Genomic DNA, 17666 nt, shown 5'->3' with positions numbered 1-17666 from the left:
GAACTTCGGCGGTAAGTGCATGGCCCAGAATATTGAAGATCTCCGCCAGAAATAGTACAACATGGGGACAAGGATAACTGAAACTTAGCAACTTATCCTAGCGACTGTTACGGCGAGATCCTACGCTCGAACTTCGCCAGTGGGCTGCCGTCTTCCAAGCGTGCCCTACAAGAAGCGCCTGGTGGACCTGTAAACCTCCTTGTACCCTTTGTATGCGTCGCGAGTACCATTCTGCTGGTGGCTGACGCCATCCCAACGTTCGGTTGTCGTCCCGCGCCACTGCTCAGTGCCCATGCCCATATTGTCCCAGCCCGTGGCATGGGTCTCGCCGATGAGACCGGGCCTGGCACCATTGCCCCAATGGCGCGGACGTTGGTTGTCGTTGATGAAGAGGTCTCGGCGCGCAAAGGTCTGCGGGGAAGCGTGGTCGTACCCGGCCGGCCCCGGCAGCGGACCCCAGCTTCTGTTCGTGTTGGTGTAGGTCGGATAGGGCGCAGTGGCGAAAGACTGTGCGGACTCCGTCGTGCTTTGCGGGGTCTCCCTTGCCCACTCCGACGCGGGTTGCCCCCGAATCCGCCGCCTCATTCTCTCCGTCTGCGCCTCCGCCTCTGAATCGGCCATCATCCGGCCCACGGCAGCCCCCAATCGCCTCTGTTCCCTCCCCGCATGTTCCATTTCCATCAGCTTCCGCGTCGTCTCCGACATGATGGACTCCTCCATTGCCTTGGCAATGGCCGCCTCCTCCAGCTCCCGAGTCTTCTTCATCGCCTCCTTCTCCAGCTGTGCCTTGAGCCTGGCTTTCTCCAACGCCCTCTCCCGCTCGGCCCTCATCTCCTCTTCCATCCTCGCCCTCATCTCCCTCTCCAACCGGAAGCTCATGTCCCTCTCCGCCTGAGTCATCTCCGCCTCCAGCAGCTCCCTCCTCTCCGCCGCCCTCTCCGCCAGCTTCTTCTCAATCCTCTCCCTCTCACGCCTCGCCTCCATTTCCACAGCCAGTCGACTCTGCTCCGCTAGCGCCTGGCGCTCCGTCTCCTGCCGACGCGAGAGATCTAGCGCCAGACCAAGGGCAGCCGCTTCGGTCAGCCCGACGTTGGTGTACTGGGATGTGTCCATGGTGTGTGTCTTGTTCTTGTTCCTGTGCTTGGGCCTTGGCCTTGGTCTTGGTATCGGCGGTGCGGATGGGGAGGGTCGTGGTGGTGAAGGTTGTGGTGTCAACGGTTGCCGTGGCTGTGGCCGTGGCTGTGGCCGTGGCCGTGGTCGTGGTTGTCGTGGTGTGGGTATGTGTAGGGATCGGGGTCTGGGTCGGGATCACCTCCGGGGAGGGGTTGCAGTGGAGGAGCTTGCGGGTCTGGATGTCGTCGAAAGTCCAGGTGTCGCGTTGGTTCAGCGGGACGTCATTGGCGCAGTGCATACTGGGCAGCGTTAGTCGTTGTCCGTTGTGCCAGGAGAATAGACAGGGGGTGTACTAACGTGCGTGGATGGGTGTTGGGGTTGGAATTGGTGTCTTTCGCCTTGGGGTGTCGGCGGGTAGTCTTTCTTCGACGATGGTGGCGGTGTGGTTGAGTTGTGGATGGGACGAGCGAGAGCGAGTTGCGGTTGCTCGGTGGACGAGAATAGATCAATCCCATCTGCTTCCTGTGGCTGATGGAGGTCTTGATGAGGAGGAAAAGGGGAGAGCTTCTGGAAGGGGGTGTAAGTGGACCATGGAGAATACAGGACGTCGCCAAACCTAAGGGCCTTATCCAGCTTTCTCACCGCTTCTTGTCTAGCCCAGGTGCAGTCCGGAACTGTTCCCGGTCCAGCAAAGAGTGTGACAGAAGAATGAAGTTTGTTTCGGCTTTCATTGTGGTTGAAAGGCGATGTCCCAGACACACCACCTGCAGCGAAGGCCGCATCTGCATAGCGACAGCCTGGCCAGCTAGAGCCATGGGGACCCAGAGTACCCTGCATGACTGTTTTCTCGCCAGTATCCAAGAATCCTAAGGCAATGACTCCCAAAGAGTTCCTTGTCAGCAAGCTTCTACAGCCACGGTGGACTGAGACATTTGTCTGTCTTGGTGATTTTTGAAGATTGGCAAACACCAAACCACCACAAGCGACAAGGCTGAAGAGGGAGGGGTCTGGCCGCCTGGGGCAACGAGTGACAACGTTGGAACGGGAACAATCAACGGCTGCAAAGCGGGGCAGGGCTCATGATTTGACGGCGGACCGCGTCAATCACGAGCTTCTGAGACTGGAATGGGCCATTGCTTTCTTGTGTCCCTTGCGTCCGTGTTGCAAAGGTACCGGAACGACTATTGCTGCCCTGCAGCATGTCGGGGAAATACAATGCAGGAAATGTGTCTTGGCCTGACCGTAGCTAATTAAGTCATGGCAAAGAACAGGGACTGTCCCACCACCGGCCAGCAAGATCGAAAAGAAAGTCGAAGGTGGGCGGCACCATTAGGTTGGGATGGTGTGTTGATGGAAACATCCCACTTCCTGCAGCTTTAGGCAGAGGACTTCGAAGAAAATTTGGCAAAGAACCTGACAAACGGCCGTTTGTTTTGACAAGAGCTGGTTTGGGAAGGAGCAAGCAATTCATTCATATGCTGCAGCCCCTGAGAGCGCAAGCAGTTAGGGGTTCAAGCCATTCTGCAGGGGAAAGAGGCTTTGCTTGGCATTCTCCACCCACCACAAGCGATCTTTGAAACAGCAGTCCCTCCCTGCCTTGTCAACCCCCGCTTCGATGTGGCAATAACATCAATAGCGTCAGTGGTTTAGTGGTAAAATCCATCGTTGCCATCGATGGGCCCCGCGTTCGATTCGCGGCTGACGCAACAAGTATGTTGGGAAGCATCGAGTGGATGCTCTCCTCTTTTGCAAACTCCTGGGTCATCATCCAAACTCAAAATTTTTTGGTGGGGCAGGGAGCTGATTTTTGGACCCCGCCACGACCCACAGAAGAAAAAGTGAACAACCCCAACCTCACAAAGGTGCGGAGGGCAAAAAATACATCAGAACTCGGATACCGGGAGTCGAACCCGGGGCTGTTGAGAGAGCAGTCACTCCTGAGAAGTGAGAGTCAACGATGTTACCGCTACACCATACCCGATTTGAATCGTGTGTGGTCCCGAATTGTTGGAGGAGTGACGCAATGGTCAGGTACATGAAGGTGATTGGCAGGGTGGCAAACCAGAAACAGTGGAGCGGCGGGGAAAACAGAAGTGTGCCAAGGAAACAAGGAAACATTGAGGGGAACTGGCGCTGGCTGATTTTGTCATCGCACTTTGACACCAAACCACGAAAACGCGGTTGGCATGACGTCAGTTTGTGGCCAGTTGTGGTTGAACGGTTCGTTCCACGAAAGAAAACAGCCACACAGACACATGACGATGATGGCATTGCATCACTTAGGCACGCGGCCATGGCCGCCAGCCGGCAAAGCAGGTTCTGGGAAGGGGGCGATCGTGTAACAAAACCTTCAAATGCTACCAAGTCCCTGTTGAACTTGGAGCGACGAGTTCGAGATTACTCCTTTCTCTCCAAAGCTTAACCTTATCACCTTTGCCGTTTGTCGCTTTGCTATCAGCGCGCCCAGTTGTCTCGCCTGCCCATCGAGGGGGCAACAGAGCACACCGACCATAAATGACAATACAAGCATACACCTTCACGCCATCATGTTGCCCTTCCACAGGCGCGAGGCCCGTAGCGAACCGGCGCCCCCGCCAACCGACAAGAGTCCCCGTTATCCGGTTGTGCGGGAGCGTTTTGTGCCGTTTGTGATTGACTGGGTTAAGGTCTCGTGGCGGGACATCCTCGCCATGGCCATCTTCGGCGCAGCCACCCTCGGTGTACGTCCTCGTCCACTCCCTTCGCCGGAGACAAAGTCGCTAACACGTAACACAGATCTACAGCGCCCCCTACGCTGCGACCCGAAACTTCCCCATAACCTTCGACGCCTCGGGCGATATCGTTTACCCCCAGTTCGCCTACCCTAACCGTGGCTGGATCATCTCCCCGTCCATATCCGGTGTCATCGACACCATCATCCCCATCGGCATCATGGCCCTCGCCCAGCTCCGCATCCGCTCCTTCTGGGACTTCAACAATGCTGTGCTCGGCCTCCTATACTCGCTCATCCTGAGCTCCCTCTTCCAAGTCATCATCAAGACACTCATTGGCGGCTTCCGACCCATCTTCCTCGACGTCTGCCAGCCCGACCCCTCGCTCGCCCGCGGCCACAACGCAACCGGCCTCAACGGCGTCGGCTTCCATAGCATCATGTACACTAGCGAGATCTGCACCAACCCGGACAAAAACGCCGTCAAGAACGCCATGACCTCTTTCCCCTCAGGCCACGCGACCACGGCCTTTGCCTCCTACGTCTTCCTTTTCCTCTGGATGAACGCCAAGCTCAAAGTCTGGGCCAACTTCCACGCCAGCTTCTACTGGCTGGCGGCGCTGCTCGCCCCGCTCCTCGGCGCCACGCTCATGGCGGCCTGCCTGACGGTGGACCAGGCGCACAACTGGTACGACGTCTGCGCGGGGGTGGCCATCGGCACCGTCGTGGCCTTCATGGTCTACCGCGTCAGCTACGCTGCCGTGTGGGACTGGCGCTTCAACCACATCCCGCTGCGCCACCGCGCCGTGTTTGACTATGCCGCCGCCGCCGCCTCCGCTTCCTCCGCCGAGGTGATGGAGCGGGCCGTGTTTGTGAGGAAGTTAGGGTGGGGCCGGCGCCGGAGGGCGAGGGCCGGTGCGCGTCGTGGCGGGGTGGGGAGGGGGAAGCCCGCGGTGGAGAGTATGGAGGCGTCCGCTGATGGTGGCGGGGATGCGGTGACGTATGGGAATGGGATGGCGTCACATGGACCGCCGGTGAGCTACCCTGATCCAGCTACCGTGAGGTCCAATGGAGGGCAATATTATGGAAGAGGGGAGGAGATGGTTTAATTGTTCCTATACTATTTAATCCTGTCCGGAGGACAATATTACGCTCAAACTTTTGGAAATTACTATGGGAAATTGATAAGCAAAAATTACTACGGGAAATTGATAAGCAAAAATTACTACGGGAAATTGATATCCTTATCGCGATGGCCGATTGGTTCGTGAGCACGCTGCACTCGATGTTGGTCACGTGCCTCATTGGCTCTGCCGAAACTGCTTCATCTCCGTGTCCTCGCAACGGACTTCCGCAAAGTCGCTTCGAGGACCGCCACCCGCGAAAAGACGAACGAGCATTCGAAAAATAAGGGAGAGGTTCATCGGCGAGAGGCGATCGAGACCAGGAAGCTTTTGTGAAAGTCGGGCGGCACTGCAAAGGGACTGCAAGATGGCGGCGGAGGCGCAGCCCCAAATCGTGGTCGAGGTGGCCGACCAACCACCTTCGCCGAGACGACCGAGCCGCGCGTTGAAACCGAGCGCGAAAGCTCGCGAAGCCATGCAATCGCTCGAGGACGTGGCTACCACGTCGAGGAGAGCGGCGAGCGAGACCACGCGGGCGGTTACGACGCGAGGAGCACGCGCGTCTGGGATTTTATATGGAGCCAACAGCCGGATCGAGACGGGGAAGTCAGGTATACAGATGCTCCTGGAGGCGATCAACGAACAACGAGACGAAATGTACCGAATGATTACCGAGCAGCGAAACACGATTGGCGAACTACGCGAGGTGATTTGCAAGCAGCACGACGCGATTCAAGAACTACATCGCCAACTTGCAGACACCAGGACCCAGCTTTCTGAAGAACTGAGACAAGCGCGGGATCAGATTGATACCCTTCAACGCCACCCGGTAGCCATGGCTTCGTCCCAACCAAGCGCAAGAGGGTCATACGCCGAAGTCGCTCGCACCCCACCATCAAGCCAGCCAAGCGGTGTGCGCACCCTCTCCTCGCGAAACACGACGCCTTCATCCTTTACCGACACGTTGTTCTGTACGATCGATACATCTAGGGTGGAGGAGAAAGAGAAGGGAAACGTCCAGGTGGCGGACATTAGAAAGGCAATCGAGACAGAGGCCAGGGCACAGGAAAGCATGAAAGACTGGCGTTGCGCTGCGGTTGTGAAGGAGGCCCGAAACCCGGACCGAGTCAGAGTAATTTGCAGGGACGAAGGCCGAGGTCCAGCTCGTCAAGGAAGCGGCAGTGAAGATCAGTGTTCCTGGAGTGCGGGTATTTGAGAGACCAGTTGTACCCGGTGAGGGTAGACAATGCCAACCGAACAGCGGTCCTCGATGCGGACGGAAACATCCTGCCGGGAGCCGCAGAGGCGCTAGGGACAGAGAACGACGTCAACATTGCGAAGATTGCCTGGCTCAGCAGGAAGGATACAAGCAAGGCCTACGGCTCGATGGTTGTCTACGTGACGAAGGGCAGCGAAGCAAGGCGACTTCTAGACGGGCGTTACTTCCATCTCGCCGGAGAATCCGCTTACACGACCGTCTTCGCGCCCCGGGAAGGCCCAATCCAGTGCTACAGATGCCAGGAGATCGGCCATAAGGCCTTCGCCTGCAAAAAGCCGCAAAGATGCGGAAGGTGTGCGGAACAGGGTCACCACCACAAGACGTGTCAGTCCGTGGTCCTGAAGTGCGTGCTATGCAGAGGACCACACGAGTCATTTAGCAAGAACTGTCGGGTACGCTGGTTGAACAATGGGGCCCAAGACGCTTAAGATCCTTCAGCTCAACGTCCGCAAACGGAGAGAAGTGCAGCAGAGTCTGCTAAACGACGAGGGACTCAAGGACTTCGCAGTGCTGGCCATCTCCGAACCATATGCCAGGCTGATCGAAGGCTCGGTGACGACGGTCCCAATGAGTCATCACAACTGGACGAAGCTTATACCAACGACAAGACGAGAAACCACGTGGCCAATTCGGAGCATGCTATGGGTACGAAGCGATATAGAGGTCGAGCAGATTCCAGTGCCGTCGGCAGACCTCACCGCAGCACGCATTCGGCTCCCAGATCGGGCAGTGCTGATGGTGTCAGTGTATGTGGAGGGTGGTAGTGACGAAGCACTGGAAGATGCAATGAGGGAAATTGACCGACTGATTAGGAGGTTTCGAAACGGAACAGGGACGAGAACGGATATCATCCTGGCGGGCGATTTCAACCGCCACGACCAGCTTTGGGGAGGGGACGATGTCTCACCACGGAGACAAGGCGAGGGAGACCGCATCATCAACCTCATGGACGAACACTCCCTCTGCAGCCTCCTCCCAAGAGGCACGAAGACGTGGCAGTCAGGCGACATTGAGAGCACAATCGACCTGGTACTGGCCTCTGCAGAACTAGCAGACCAACTACTCAGATGCGCGATTCACCCCTGCGACCATGGCTCAGACCACAGAGCAATCGAGACAGCTTTTGACACCTCGGTGGAGGACCGTCCCAGTGAGACGAGGTTCCTCTTCAAGAACGCGCCCTGGGCGGAAATTAGGACTAGGGTGGCAGCAAACCTCGAACGCATCCCCTGGGACGGCAATGTCCAGCAGCAGACGGACAGGCTCATGGCAGCGGTAACCGAGGCGGTCTACGGCCTGACACCTAAAGCCAAACCCTCACCATACGCCAAGCGGTGGTGGACAACGGACCTGACACGGCTTCGCCAGACATACACGTTTTGGAGAAACCAGGCGAGATCTCGACGTAGGATTGGGCAAACAGCACCAGAGCTCGAACAACGAGCCAGGATGGCAGCCAAAGAGTACCACGACGCCATCCGCAGACAGAAGAGTTCGCATTGGAACGACTTCCTGGCCGATGACGCTAACATCTGGCAAGCAACGAAGTATCTGCAAACCGGCAGCGGCACGATGGGCGATAAGATACCCCCGCTCGTCCGACCCGATGGCTCCATCACGGAGGGTAAAGCAGAACAAGCGCAGGAGTTACTCACCGCCTTCTTCCCACCTTTGCCAGCGAGAATCGAAGACGAGGGCCAACGACCTCAACGGGCGCCGGTACACATGCCAGACCTAACAATGGAGGAGATAGAACAAAAGGTCCTGTCCGCTAAGCCATGGAAGGCGCCCGGGGAAGACGGTCTACCGGCAATGGTATGGAGACAGCTCTGGCCAGTGGTCAAAGACAGGGTGCTCCATTTATTCCGGACGTCGCTTCGAGACGGCGACATCCCCAGCCAGTGGAGGAATGCCAAGATCATCCCATTGAAGAAGCCAGGGAAGAGCGAATACACTCTAGCCAAGTCCTGGAGACCCATCTCGCTGCTCTCCACGCTGGGTAAGATACTGGAGGCAGTCATTGCGGAGCGTTTATCCCATGCTGTGGAGACCTGCGGCCTTCTACCCGCCAACCACTTCGGAGCCAGGAAGAGACGCTCGACCGAACAGGCTCTCCTTCTGCTTCAGGAACACATCTACAAAGCATGGAGAGCTAGGAAGGTGCTCAGTTTGATCAGCTTCGATGTCAAGGGCGCATACAATGGGGTCTTCAAAGACAGGCTTCTCCAGAGGCTCAAGGCAAGAGGGATACCTGAACCCCTGGTCAAGTGGATCGACGCCTTCTGCTCCAAGCGCACAGCGACCATTGCCGTAAACGGGTTCACATCTGGACGGCAAGAGCTGCCCCAAGCGGGTCTTCCGCAAGGATCGCCGCTGTCTCCAGTGTTGTTCCTCTTCTTCAACGCCGACCTAGTGCAGCACAAGATCGACGCGAACGGAGGCGCAATTGCCTTCGTGGACGACTACACTGCCTGGGGTAACGGGCCCGTCAGCGGAGTCGAACCGCACTGGAATCCAAGCTATCATCGACAAAGCCCTTAACTGGGAGAAACGGAGCGGTGCGCAGTTTGAAGGCGAAAAGACAGCCATCATACACTTCACGAGGAACATGGAGCGATTTTCAGAACAACCGTTCTCGGTCAAAGGCGAAGTGGTCAAACCGAAGGAAAGTGCGAAAATCCTAGGTGTCGTGATGGATCGCGAAGTCCGCTACAAGCAGCACATTGCTAGGACGGCAGCTAAGGGCCTCGCAGCCGCTCTGGCCCTGAAGAGGCTGAAGATGCTTTCCCCGCGGACAGCGAGGCAGCTATTTGTTGCGACAGTAGCCCCGGTCATGGACTACGCTGCCAATGTCTGGATGCATGCGTGCGGGGAAAAGGCACTGAGCTGGCTGAACAGGGCGCAGAAGATCGGGGCCCTGGCCATCACGGGAGCCTTTCGAACCGCGGCAACAGCCGTGGTGGAAGCTGAAGCGAGCATCTACCCCGTACGAGAACGACACGCCCAGGCAGCAGCCAGTCTGTGGATCAACATCCACACGCTGCCCGGAACGCATCCCCTTGCGATGAAGAAAGTCCGGACCACCGTACGATTCGTATCTCCGCTGCAGAAAATTGCCCGTGTGGCCGAAGGAGTACGAGTTGACCGGATGGAGACAATCCAGGAATACGCCGTCCCGCCCTGGGTACCTCGCCTACGACCGACGCTCGAAGCCGATCGAGGGAAGGCGGCCGAGATGGTCAACAAAATTTCGGGAATCGTGATCGCAACCAGCTCATCCGTAAAGAAGGGCATTGTGGGCATGGGCGGCCTTGCACGGGATACTCTCTTCAACAGAACTAGCGAGACTGTGACAAACTATGCTGTTGTTCTTGGGACAAGGGAAGAGCAGAACCCATATACAGCAGAGCTAGCAGCCATCGCAATGGCCCTGGAGAAGTTACCGGCTAGCATCTGCCACAGGCACATCACCGTGATCACTAGGAACCAGTCAGCGCTGGCAGCAGTTGGACAGCCGCGGCAGCAATCCGGCCAAAGCATCATACGGCAAATCTACGACTTGGCCAGGCTGCACCGACAAAGAGGGAACTCGGTCAACTTTCTGTGGATACCAGCGGAGATTGACTTCGCGCTGGGGTCAGATGCCAAGGCAGCAGCCCAGAGAGCGTCGAAGCAAGGACGCACACCCGACTCCCAAATACCCCAGGCCAAGTCTACCGCGATGAGGCTGGCAATGGAAAGACAACGGGCGACAAGAGTTCTACCTGTAAGCGTGGGCAAGTTCTCAAAGGCCATGGACGCAGCACTACCAGGCAAGCACACGCGCCATCTCTATGACAAGCTGAAGCGAAGGGAGGCCTGCGTATTGGCGCAGCTCCGAACCGGAATGGCGAGACTGAACGGTTTTTTAGAGCAGGATTGGGGCGGTCGAGTCAGACCTTTGTGCCTGTGGACAAGCGAGGGAATCAGTGGAACACTTTCTTTTCCGATGCGTGAAATGGGACAGCTCTCGAGGGAAGACATGCTGCAATGCACAGGGGCAAGACAGAGGAAGCCTCTTCGTTCTATCTGGGAGGGAAAGCGCCATTCAGATACAAGGCATTGGTCACCAGATATGAAGGCAGTCCGGGCGACGATCAAATACGCAATGGCAACAGGAAGGCTGGAGCTGAATGAGGAGGAGAGTCTAGACCAGTCACAGTAGAAGAAGCCGACACTCAACACCACGAGCCTCAACCACGAGCCGGTTAACCAGCAGGTCCCGCTTTAGCTGCTGAAGATAGGACGCTGAACACTTGGAGAAAGTAGCCTCCAAGTTGATCTGCTAACAACAACCAAGGCAAGAGGTAAATGGTGCAGCGAGAGAAAGAGGGAAGAAGTAGGGGGCTTGTACGAGTTAAAGGCAAACCGATTTGATCCGGATGTAGTTAGCGTGCTAAGGCCCTATAGGCCCAGTGCCTCCGGGCGAAATAAATTCCATCCATCCATCCAAAATCCGACCTCGCATCATTTCGTAAATGGAAGAACAAGAACCAACTGAACCACGAAGGGGGCTTGTACGAGTTAAACGCAAAACGATCTGATCCGGATGTAGCTAGCGTGCTAAGGCCCTATAGGCCCAGTGCCTCCGGGCGAAATAAATTCCATCCATCCATCCGTGTCCTCGCAATCCGCTCGACAATCGCGAACATCGCGGTTCTCGCCGTTTCCACGTCTACCGCTTTTCAAACCTAGGCCTTTCCATGGAAGACGTGATAGTCGTTCTGGGCGGCACTGCCGAGGCCGCTGCGGAGACAGCCGTGACACGCAAGTCGTGTACCAAATGCAATACTGAGTAGAACATTGACCAGTTCCTCCATGCCCGCGGGAACGGAAGGATTGTTGTCAACTGTCTAAGTTGCCGGCACAAGAAGAAGCTTCATGTGATATCCCCTAGTTAAGGTAACCGATAGTCGTTTCTTCAGCTAACCTTCGCAGATTGAAGCGTCGCGAGCGAGCATCGAGATTTCTCGCGCAATCGCCCGCGGAGAAAATTCTCTTTGATGAACAATCTAATCGGAGAGAGGGACTACTCTGCGCAGGAGATCTGCCATATCCTCCTGGGACTCCCTCTCCAAGAGGATAGCCGAGTGGTCCAGAGTGTTGACTGTAGACCCCGCGAGAGGCATGCTCGCCCAATCGACATCGCGGCTGATGGCGATATCCAGGAGTCTCAGACAGCATACGAGAAGTATCTTCGGCGGCCTGGCTCAATGGATGACGTCTCCTACTTTGAGTTCCTGCAAGACTGGAACTTCAAGGCGCGGAATCCGGCGAGGTGGGCGATCTGGCAGCCTCCTGCAATGCCCAGGGTGTTGTATTATTACCCCCGGTACAAAGCCGGTCCGTTCCCATCAGCAGTACTCTGACTTCTGCCGCGTCAAGCTGCTCCTGAACCACCCCCATCGCCAGTCGGAACAATTGCTCGAGGTTGATGATCTGCAGTTTGACAACTACACTTCCGCATATCATTACTGTCTCGAGCACCACGACCACCAGGACGACCACTACGGTACTGTCGACGAGCCCGATCCGCTGCCGGAAGAGGATGAATTCGAGCGAGGGGAGGATGCTGGGGACATCACACTTGAGGATTGGCAGGAGGTGGCCCGGCTGGTCCCCGCCCTCCAACTTCCCGAAGAACCAGCCGACTTGCTTGGACGCCGAGACATTGATGTCAATTGCGACTGGACACGACACATTGGTCGCTACTCGCACGACCAGTTTGGTACCGGAGGTTACTGGGTGCAACTCCGTGGAGACGCTCCAAGTAATTACGACGTGGAAGAGATGCCCCTCGCAGCCCGTGACACGTTGAACACGCAGCAGCGGCAGGTATACGACACGGTCATGCGCCACTACAGAGCCAAGAACGAGAACCGTCAGCCTCCGCCCCTTCGTCTACAGATCGACGGAGGAGGTGGGACTGGAAAGTCGTACATGGTGAAGGTGATCTCTTCTCATCTTCAGGCCGAGGCAGCTTCCTATGGCCGAGTTTCCCCCATTGTCAGGGCGGCCCCGACGGGCGTGGCGAGCAACCAGATAGGGGGACAGACTCTGCATTCCCTTCTGCGGCTCCCCGTCGACGGAAATTACCGCTCGCTCTCCGAGACCCCGACGACCCTCAACGCCTTGCAGCGGCGGTTCAGGGGCATCCACTACCTCGTGATTGACGAGAAGAGCATGCTCGGCCTCAAGACCCTCGCGTGGATCGACCAGCGCCTACGAGAGGTGTTCCCGGAGAATCGCGACGAGTTCTTCGGCGGCCTCAGCGTCATCCTGATCGGGGACTTCTTCCAGCTTCCCCCTGTTCTGAACAAGCCGCTGTATTCAACGCGCGACGACCTGAAGGATATCGAGATGGTCGGGCGCAACGCATACCTCTCGTTCGACAAGTCCGTGTTCCTGACCACAATACAGCGGCAGCAGGGCGAAGACCAGGCTCCTTTCCGGCGGGCCTTTGAAAGAAACTGCGAAATGGCTGATGTGTCAGGTATCCTCCTGGGAGCTCCTTTCTTCGAGACGTTCTGTCCAAGCCCTCTACCCGAGGAGGTTGACAGCTTTGCCGATGCGCTTCGCATCTATCCCACCAAGAGCCAGGTCGTCGAGTACAACCACCAACACATGCTTGGCCTGGACAGCCCCGCCATTCAGGTCGAGGCAAAGCATGAGGGTGTTGGTGCGGAGAAGGTTGAATCCTCAAATGCCGGCAACTTGGCCAAGCGCTTGCCCTTGTGTGTTGGTTGCAGGGTGATGCTGACGCGAAATTTGTGGGCCGAAGTCGGGCTCGTCAACGGCGCACAGGGCACAGTCTACGACATATCCTGGAAAGAAGGTACCGACGTGCTGCGAGACCCGCCCTAGGTCATCATGGTGGCCTTCGATGACTACGACGGCCCGGCCTTCACGATGCCGAACGGGGAGCCGCTCCGTAGTGGAGAGAAGCTGGCTGTTCCCATCCTCCGAGTGCGGCAGGACTTCATGGTCGGCGCCGACTCATGTTCAAGAGAGCAGTTCCCGCTGTTGGTCAGCTATGCGATCACCGTCCACAAGTCACAGGGCATCACCCTGGACAAGGTTGTCTGCGACATCTCTGCGCCAGAGTTTGCTTCTGGCCTCTCCTACGTGGCCGTTTCGCGGGTGAAGACACTCGGCGGGGCTGAATGTTTGAGCGGCCCTTCGAACGCAGCAGGATCTACCGCGAGACACCATCACCAGCTATGGGGTTGAAGTTGTCCGATCACGCTACCAGGCAACTGCAGGCGTTAGATGCTGTGGCGGGGGAGGTTCCCTCAGAGTCTAATTGATTTGTAAGTAGCGAGGACGTGAGTGTAGATACGTAACGTGAGTGGCGGGATAGAAACGATTCGTAGATGGCTCAAGTAGATGGAGTTGCTGGCCGACGGACAGATATTGGCGGCTTCGTCTCTCCCGTGATTAACCCTAACCCCGATTGTCCTCCGGAGAGGGACAGGAAAATTGCCAGGAGCGGGAGAGAGGAAGGAAGCGCCCCGTAGCGTAGCGAAGGGCCGCGCGACTGACGAACGAAGCGACGCCAGCAATTTTATGTACTGTCTTGCTTTGAGCTTTTTACGGTTTCCTAGGCGTTTCGTACGGGACGGGTAAGGTACTTCTTGGGCTGGGAGTTGCAGAACAACTTGGGCCCTTAGACTTCAGACGACCACATTCACATCATGACGTTATTCAACCAGAGCTAAAAAAAACTCCTTCATCTCCCAGCCATCCCACAACCAACTTACACTATACAATTCGTCGTTCATCGTCTTACATCACATTTCATGGGCAACGTTAGTAGCACGAGCGTACCCGCGATGCCAGCCCAGCGTCGACAAAAGCCGGTCCGAAACCGCCGCCAACAAAAAGCGACACGCAGGAGCCAACGGTTGGCTGCTAGAAGGGCAGTTACCGGTGACGGTGATGGTCCTAATGCGGCATTGCAAAATGGTGCAGAGGAAATTGTATGTATACCTCAATATACACTATCTGCCTCAGAGCTACTGGTTTAACTGATGGGCCTTCAGGTATCTCAGAGCCCTTCGTGCTCAACCTTCCATCATGGCGAGGGAACCCCACCTGAGGTTGGTGGCGACGGGGTTACTGCAGAAATCGACGAAATGGATGTGGAGTAAGTCGTATGTCCTAGCATATCACACCGTGCTCCCCGAAGGCACTAACGTACCTTTAGTTATCTCAACCGCGCGCGCACTCCACCTCGCTTATCGAAGGACTCCCATCCGAGCTCGTCCTTCTCATCGGCAAGCAACTGCCCGTGGAATCGCGCATCACGCTCGCGTTGACGAGCCACATCATGATGTTCAAGTCTGGCGGGATCGGCGCCGGCACTAACAATATTGCATCAGACGAGAATCCCCGTGGTCAGTTCTACACCCCCCACTCTCCACAGACTCCACGAATGAGGCTCCTGGCGCTGCTTGAGCGTGAATCGCTGTTCCTCACGCGGTGCGATTACTGTAGGATACTCCACTCGCCATCAATAAGCCAGGACAATGCTCTCTTGAAGTGTTGTAAGCCTGAGTACTCTTTCACCCGGAATTTCCTGGGACGCTGGGGTTCCACCCTGATCACGCTGCCTTTAGTCCGGCGTGCCGTCATGTGGGAGCGCCAGGGACTCTATGCAGACTCGCTCCTTCCCATTGTTAGACGCAGCATCACTAACCAGGCTGGCGACCGCAGCCCATACCGTACCGTTTGCACTTGCCAGGCCCGTGTATGTGGCGGCTCAGTTGTTGTGAAAACTCAGCTCTATGTAACACGGAAAACCGCTCGCTCAGATAGAGTCTTTCCCACTGCCCGCGAGATCGTTGCTCTGGACTAGGTCTTCGTTTCTAATGCAGTACCCTGGGCGACTCGTCTTAGCAACGCCTACGCCCTAACGCAAAAATATAAAACACGCGAGTGTTTAGCTAGGGGGAACCACGAGGTGGCACACTATGTGGCCGCTATCAACTGCCACCGCGACGACGTTGGGCCCCCTGCCAGCCAGCTGGACCCCGTAATGTGATGCATATGGACGCACAAGGCCCCTTGCCACGCAGCCGCGTGCCGCAAACGAAGGACCTTCTCTGGCCACGTCAACGGCGACCTCGACGACTTTTTTGACTACTCGGCCAGCTCCATCACCACGACAGACCCCCGTAACCCTTGGAACCGGGTCCTCGTTTTTACTAGCTGGCGTGACCTCGGGAACGGGGATTCGGCGATGAATACGAAGTGGGTGGCACGGCCGCAGAATATAATAAAAATGGCGGCTCATGATTTTCGCGCCCGCACCGGAAGTCGGATTGGGGACGCGTATGAAGCGTTCGAGGGTGCCGCTGAGGGCACCCCCTACGTGCCCAGAATTCCGCGGAGCGTGGCGGAGACGCTGTTTTCGCCGGGTGGGTAGCTGGTATGCAGGGAGGCGATGTGGTGAGGTGACGAAAAGTTCTCATAACAAGGCATAGTCTGCAACAGATTGACGATCAGTTCGGGTTGAATTTATTCGGTTAGCTGCCTGACAACAAGACATACGTTTTACAAATCCTCAGTGGCCAGGAGTTCCTTTCCATGGTTATCACTGCCAATAGCCCAGGTCCCGGACCAACAATGGCAACCATGAAACAATTCACATTTGTCGACTGGTAGGATATCAATAAGACAACCCACACCCCCCCCCTTCCTATCCCCCGGTGTAAAAGCTGGGTCACTTTGGCCTTTGGCCTGTAATAACCATAAAGTCAAAAAGCGCATGGGCCTCCCCTCTCTTGATAGAATCCCTGACACCCGCGTTCAGCACCGTGATCTCTTCCTTGCTCCAGCCCAACACGTCCGCAAACAAGGCCGCCGTGAAGGCCTCGACCCCCTCGGTAAAGTTCACCCCCAACAGCGTCCCAATCTCCTTCAACCTCGGATCTTTGGGCCACGCGCCGACCGGCATCTTGAAAACCTCCACTTTGACGTTCACAAACCCGGCATCCCTCACCCACTGCTCCATGCTCGGCGCCGGGTCCATCGTCCTCCCAATCTTCTCGCACGCCTCCATCAACCCATCCATCAGCTTCGACAGCGGATCCTTCCTCGTCAAACTCCCATCCTGGCTGTACAGGGTATTCGCGCTCTCCTGAAACTCCAGCCACCCGCCCGGCTTGAGGTTGTCATACATCTGCTTGATCAACCGCGGCCAGTCCTTGATCGCGCCCGCCATATACCGACAATGAATTAGATCATACGGCAACGGCTCCGCCCAATCCAGCTCCACATCATCCACAATAAACCTTACATTCGGCGGACACCACGACGGCTGAATCGGCGACAGATCATTCCCGACAATCTCGGCCGCCCCGGGATAATCATCCCCCAAATGAATGGCCCACATGCCCGTGCCCGTCCCGACATCCAGCACGCGCAGCCCGGCGTCGGGATCAACGGGGGCCAGGAACAGGCGGTCGTGCAGGGTGCGGAAGTAGACGTGATGGACCATGTCGAGGCGCTCCTGCTCGCGCTCGTCGTTGGGGAAGCTGTACTTGCCCGCCTGGTAGGCGTGGTACCGCCGCCCGTGCTTCCACTCGTAGCGGAGGATGCTGCTGCGGAGCGAGGTGGACGCCGAGGAGCTGCCGTCGTCGCCGTAGGCCGAGTCCGCGTCGTCCAGGGCGCCGCCGCCGGTTTCGGGCGCCGTAGTGTCGTCCACTTCCACGTGGTCGGGCGAGGTCGGCGGGGAGGGGGTTGGCGATGGCATTGTGTCGGGCCGGGTGTTTGTTGTATGGATGTATGTACTGTGTAGGTATGTAATGTAGTGTGTGTGTATGGTGGTGGCCGCTTGTACACACAGTACGGTGCTGGTTGTACTGTGTATGTGACAGTGTGATCCTGCGCTTGTGTTGCTTTTTGTTTCTTTCCTAATTCCTCCTACCGGGTTTGGTGAGAAGTTTATTGCGTGGCACAGTCAGCAGGGAAAATCCGGGGAGAAAATCATGGCACTTTGTCATCCCCGTGTCAGGGGTGTGACGGCGGGGACAAAGCTCGACATGGAAGCCAAATCCGTTTCCGAAGAAGCCCTTGTCCAATCGGCACACGTGGAACATGGGAGTTGTCAGAAGGGTTGCAACGCTACTGCAGCTCGCCAACAACGAGCACCTTCCAACAGGGCATCAGATTGGTGAGCGTCAAGGACAGGGAGGGGCTCAGATCATGTGAAAAGGGAAAGAAAGCCCTCGTTGTTCTTTTCCACTGCCAATCTGAAGAACTTTGCCCATCGCCAACCAACTTGAAATATCCTGTTGGCACCTGCAGGGCCAGCGCCCTGCAGGTTGGCCTGTGCACAAGCCCACTCACAGTTCTTATGTACCTAGTTTCGGCTGCTGCAGCTTTAGCTGCAACAACC

General features: G+C 56.8%; 5 protein-coding genes and 2 non-coding genes across 7 annotated transcripts; 4 read left to right on the top strand and 3 right to left on the bottom strand.

Annotated features, from left to right (window-relative positions):
• Nucleotides 1-165: 165 nt before the first annotated feature.
• Nucleotides 166-1928, bottom strand: CHGG_00073 (uncharacterized protein; the record flags this gene model as incomplete). Its single annotated transcript, XM_001219293.1, has 4 exons — nucleotides 166-1098; nucleotides 1217-1412; nucleotides 1471-1680; nucleotides 1756-1928. The coding sequence occupies 4 exons, from the start codon at nucleotides 1926-1928 to the stop codon at nucleotides 166-168; spliced, it is 1512 nt and encodes a 503-aa protein (XP_001219294.1).
• An 820-nt stretch (nucleotides 1929-2748) lies between these two features.
• Nucleotides 2749-2819, top strand: CHGG_11154. The gene has a single exon. It is a non-coding gene; the product is annotated as a tRNA-Gly (tRNA).
• Nucleotides 2820-3002: 183 nt separating this feature from the next.
• On the bottom strand, nucleotides 3003-3094 carry CHGG_11126. Its single transcript has one exon. It is a non-coding gene; the product is annotated as a tRNA-Glu (tRNA).
• A 565-nt stretch (nucleotides 3095-3659) lies between these two features.
• Nucleotides 3660-10430, top strand: CHGG_00072 (uncharacterized protein; the record flags this gene model as incomplete). Its single annotated transcript, XM_001219292.1, has 6 exons — nucleotides 3660-3833; nucleotides 3889-4857; nucleotides 5096-6104; nucleotides 6209-6618; nucleotides 6695-8702; nucleotides 8851-10430. The coding sequence occupies 6 exons, from the start codon at nucleotides 3660-3662 to the stop codon at nucleotides 10428-10430; spliced, it is 6150 nt and encodes a 2049-aa protein (XP_001219293.1).
• An 838-nt stretch (nucleotides 10431-11268) lies between these two features.
• On the top strand, nucleotides 11269-13495 carry CHGG_00071 (uncharacterized protein; the record flags this gene model as incomplete). Its single annotated transcript, XM_001219291.1, has 3 exons — nucleotides 11269-11625; nucleotides 11678-13108; nucleotides 13241-13495. 3 exons carry the CDS (start codon nucleotides 11269-11271, stop codon nucleotides 13493-13495), a joined length of 2043 nt encoding a protein of 680 aa, XP_001219292.1.
• Nucleotides 13496-14341: 846 nt separating this feature from the next.
• On the top strand, nucleotides 14342-14722 carry CHGG_00070 (uncharacterized protein; the record flags this gene model as incomplete). The annotated part of the gene is made up of 2 exons (XM_001219290.1): nucleotides 14342-14364; nucleotides 14647-14722. The coding sequence occupies 2 exons, from the start codon at nucleotides 14342-14344 to the stop codon at nucleotides 14720-14722; spliced, it is 99 nt and encodes a 32-aa protein (XP_001219291.1).
• Nucleotides 14723-15989: 1267 nt separating this feature from the next.
• Nucleotides 15990-17021, bottom strand: CHGG_00069 (uncharacterized protein; the record flags this gene model as incomplete). The annotated part of the gene is made up of 1 exon (XM_001219289.1): nucleotides 15990-17021. The coding sequence occupies one exon, from the start codon at nucleotides 17019-17021 to the stop codon at nucleotides 15990-15992; it is 1032 nt and encodes a 343-aa protein (XP_001219290.1).
• Between the last annotated feature and the right edge of the window lie 645 nt (nucleotides 17022-17666).

Source organism: Chaetomium globosum, genomic scaffold, assembly GCF_000143365.1.
Source record: "Chaetomium globosum CBS 148.51 scaffold_1 genomic scaffold, whole genome shotgun sequence".
Lineage (NCBI taxonomy): Eukaryota > Fungi > Ascomycota > Sordariomycetes > Sordariales > Chaetomiaceae > Chaetomium > Chaetomium globosum.
Note: the sequence above shows the minus strand (reverse complement) of the source record. Positions and strands in the feature narration are given on the sequence as shown.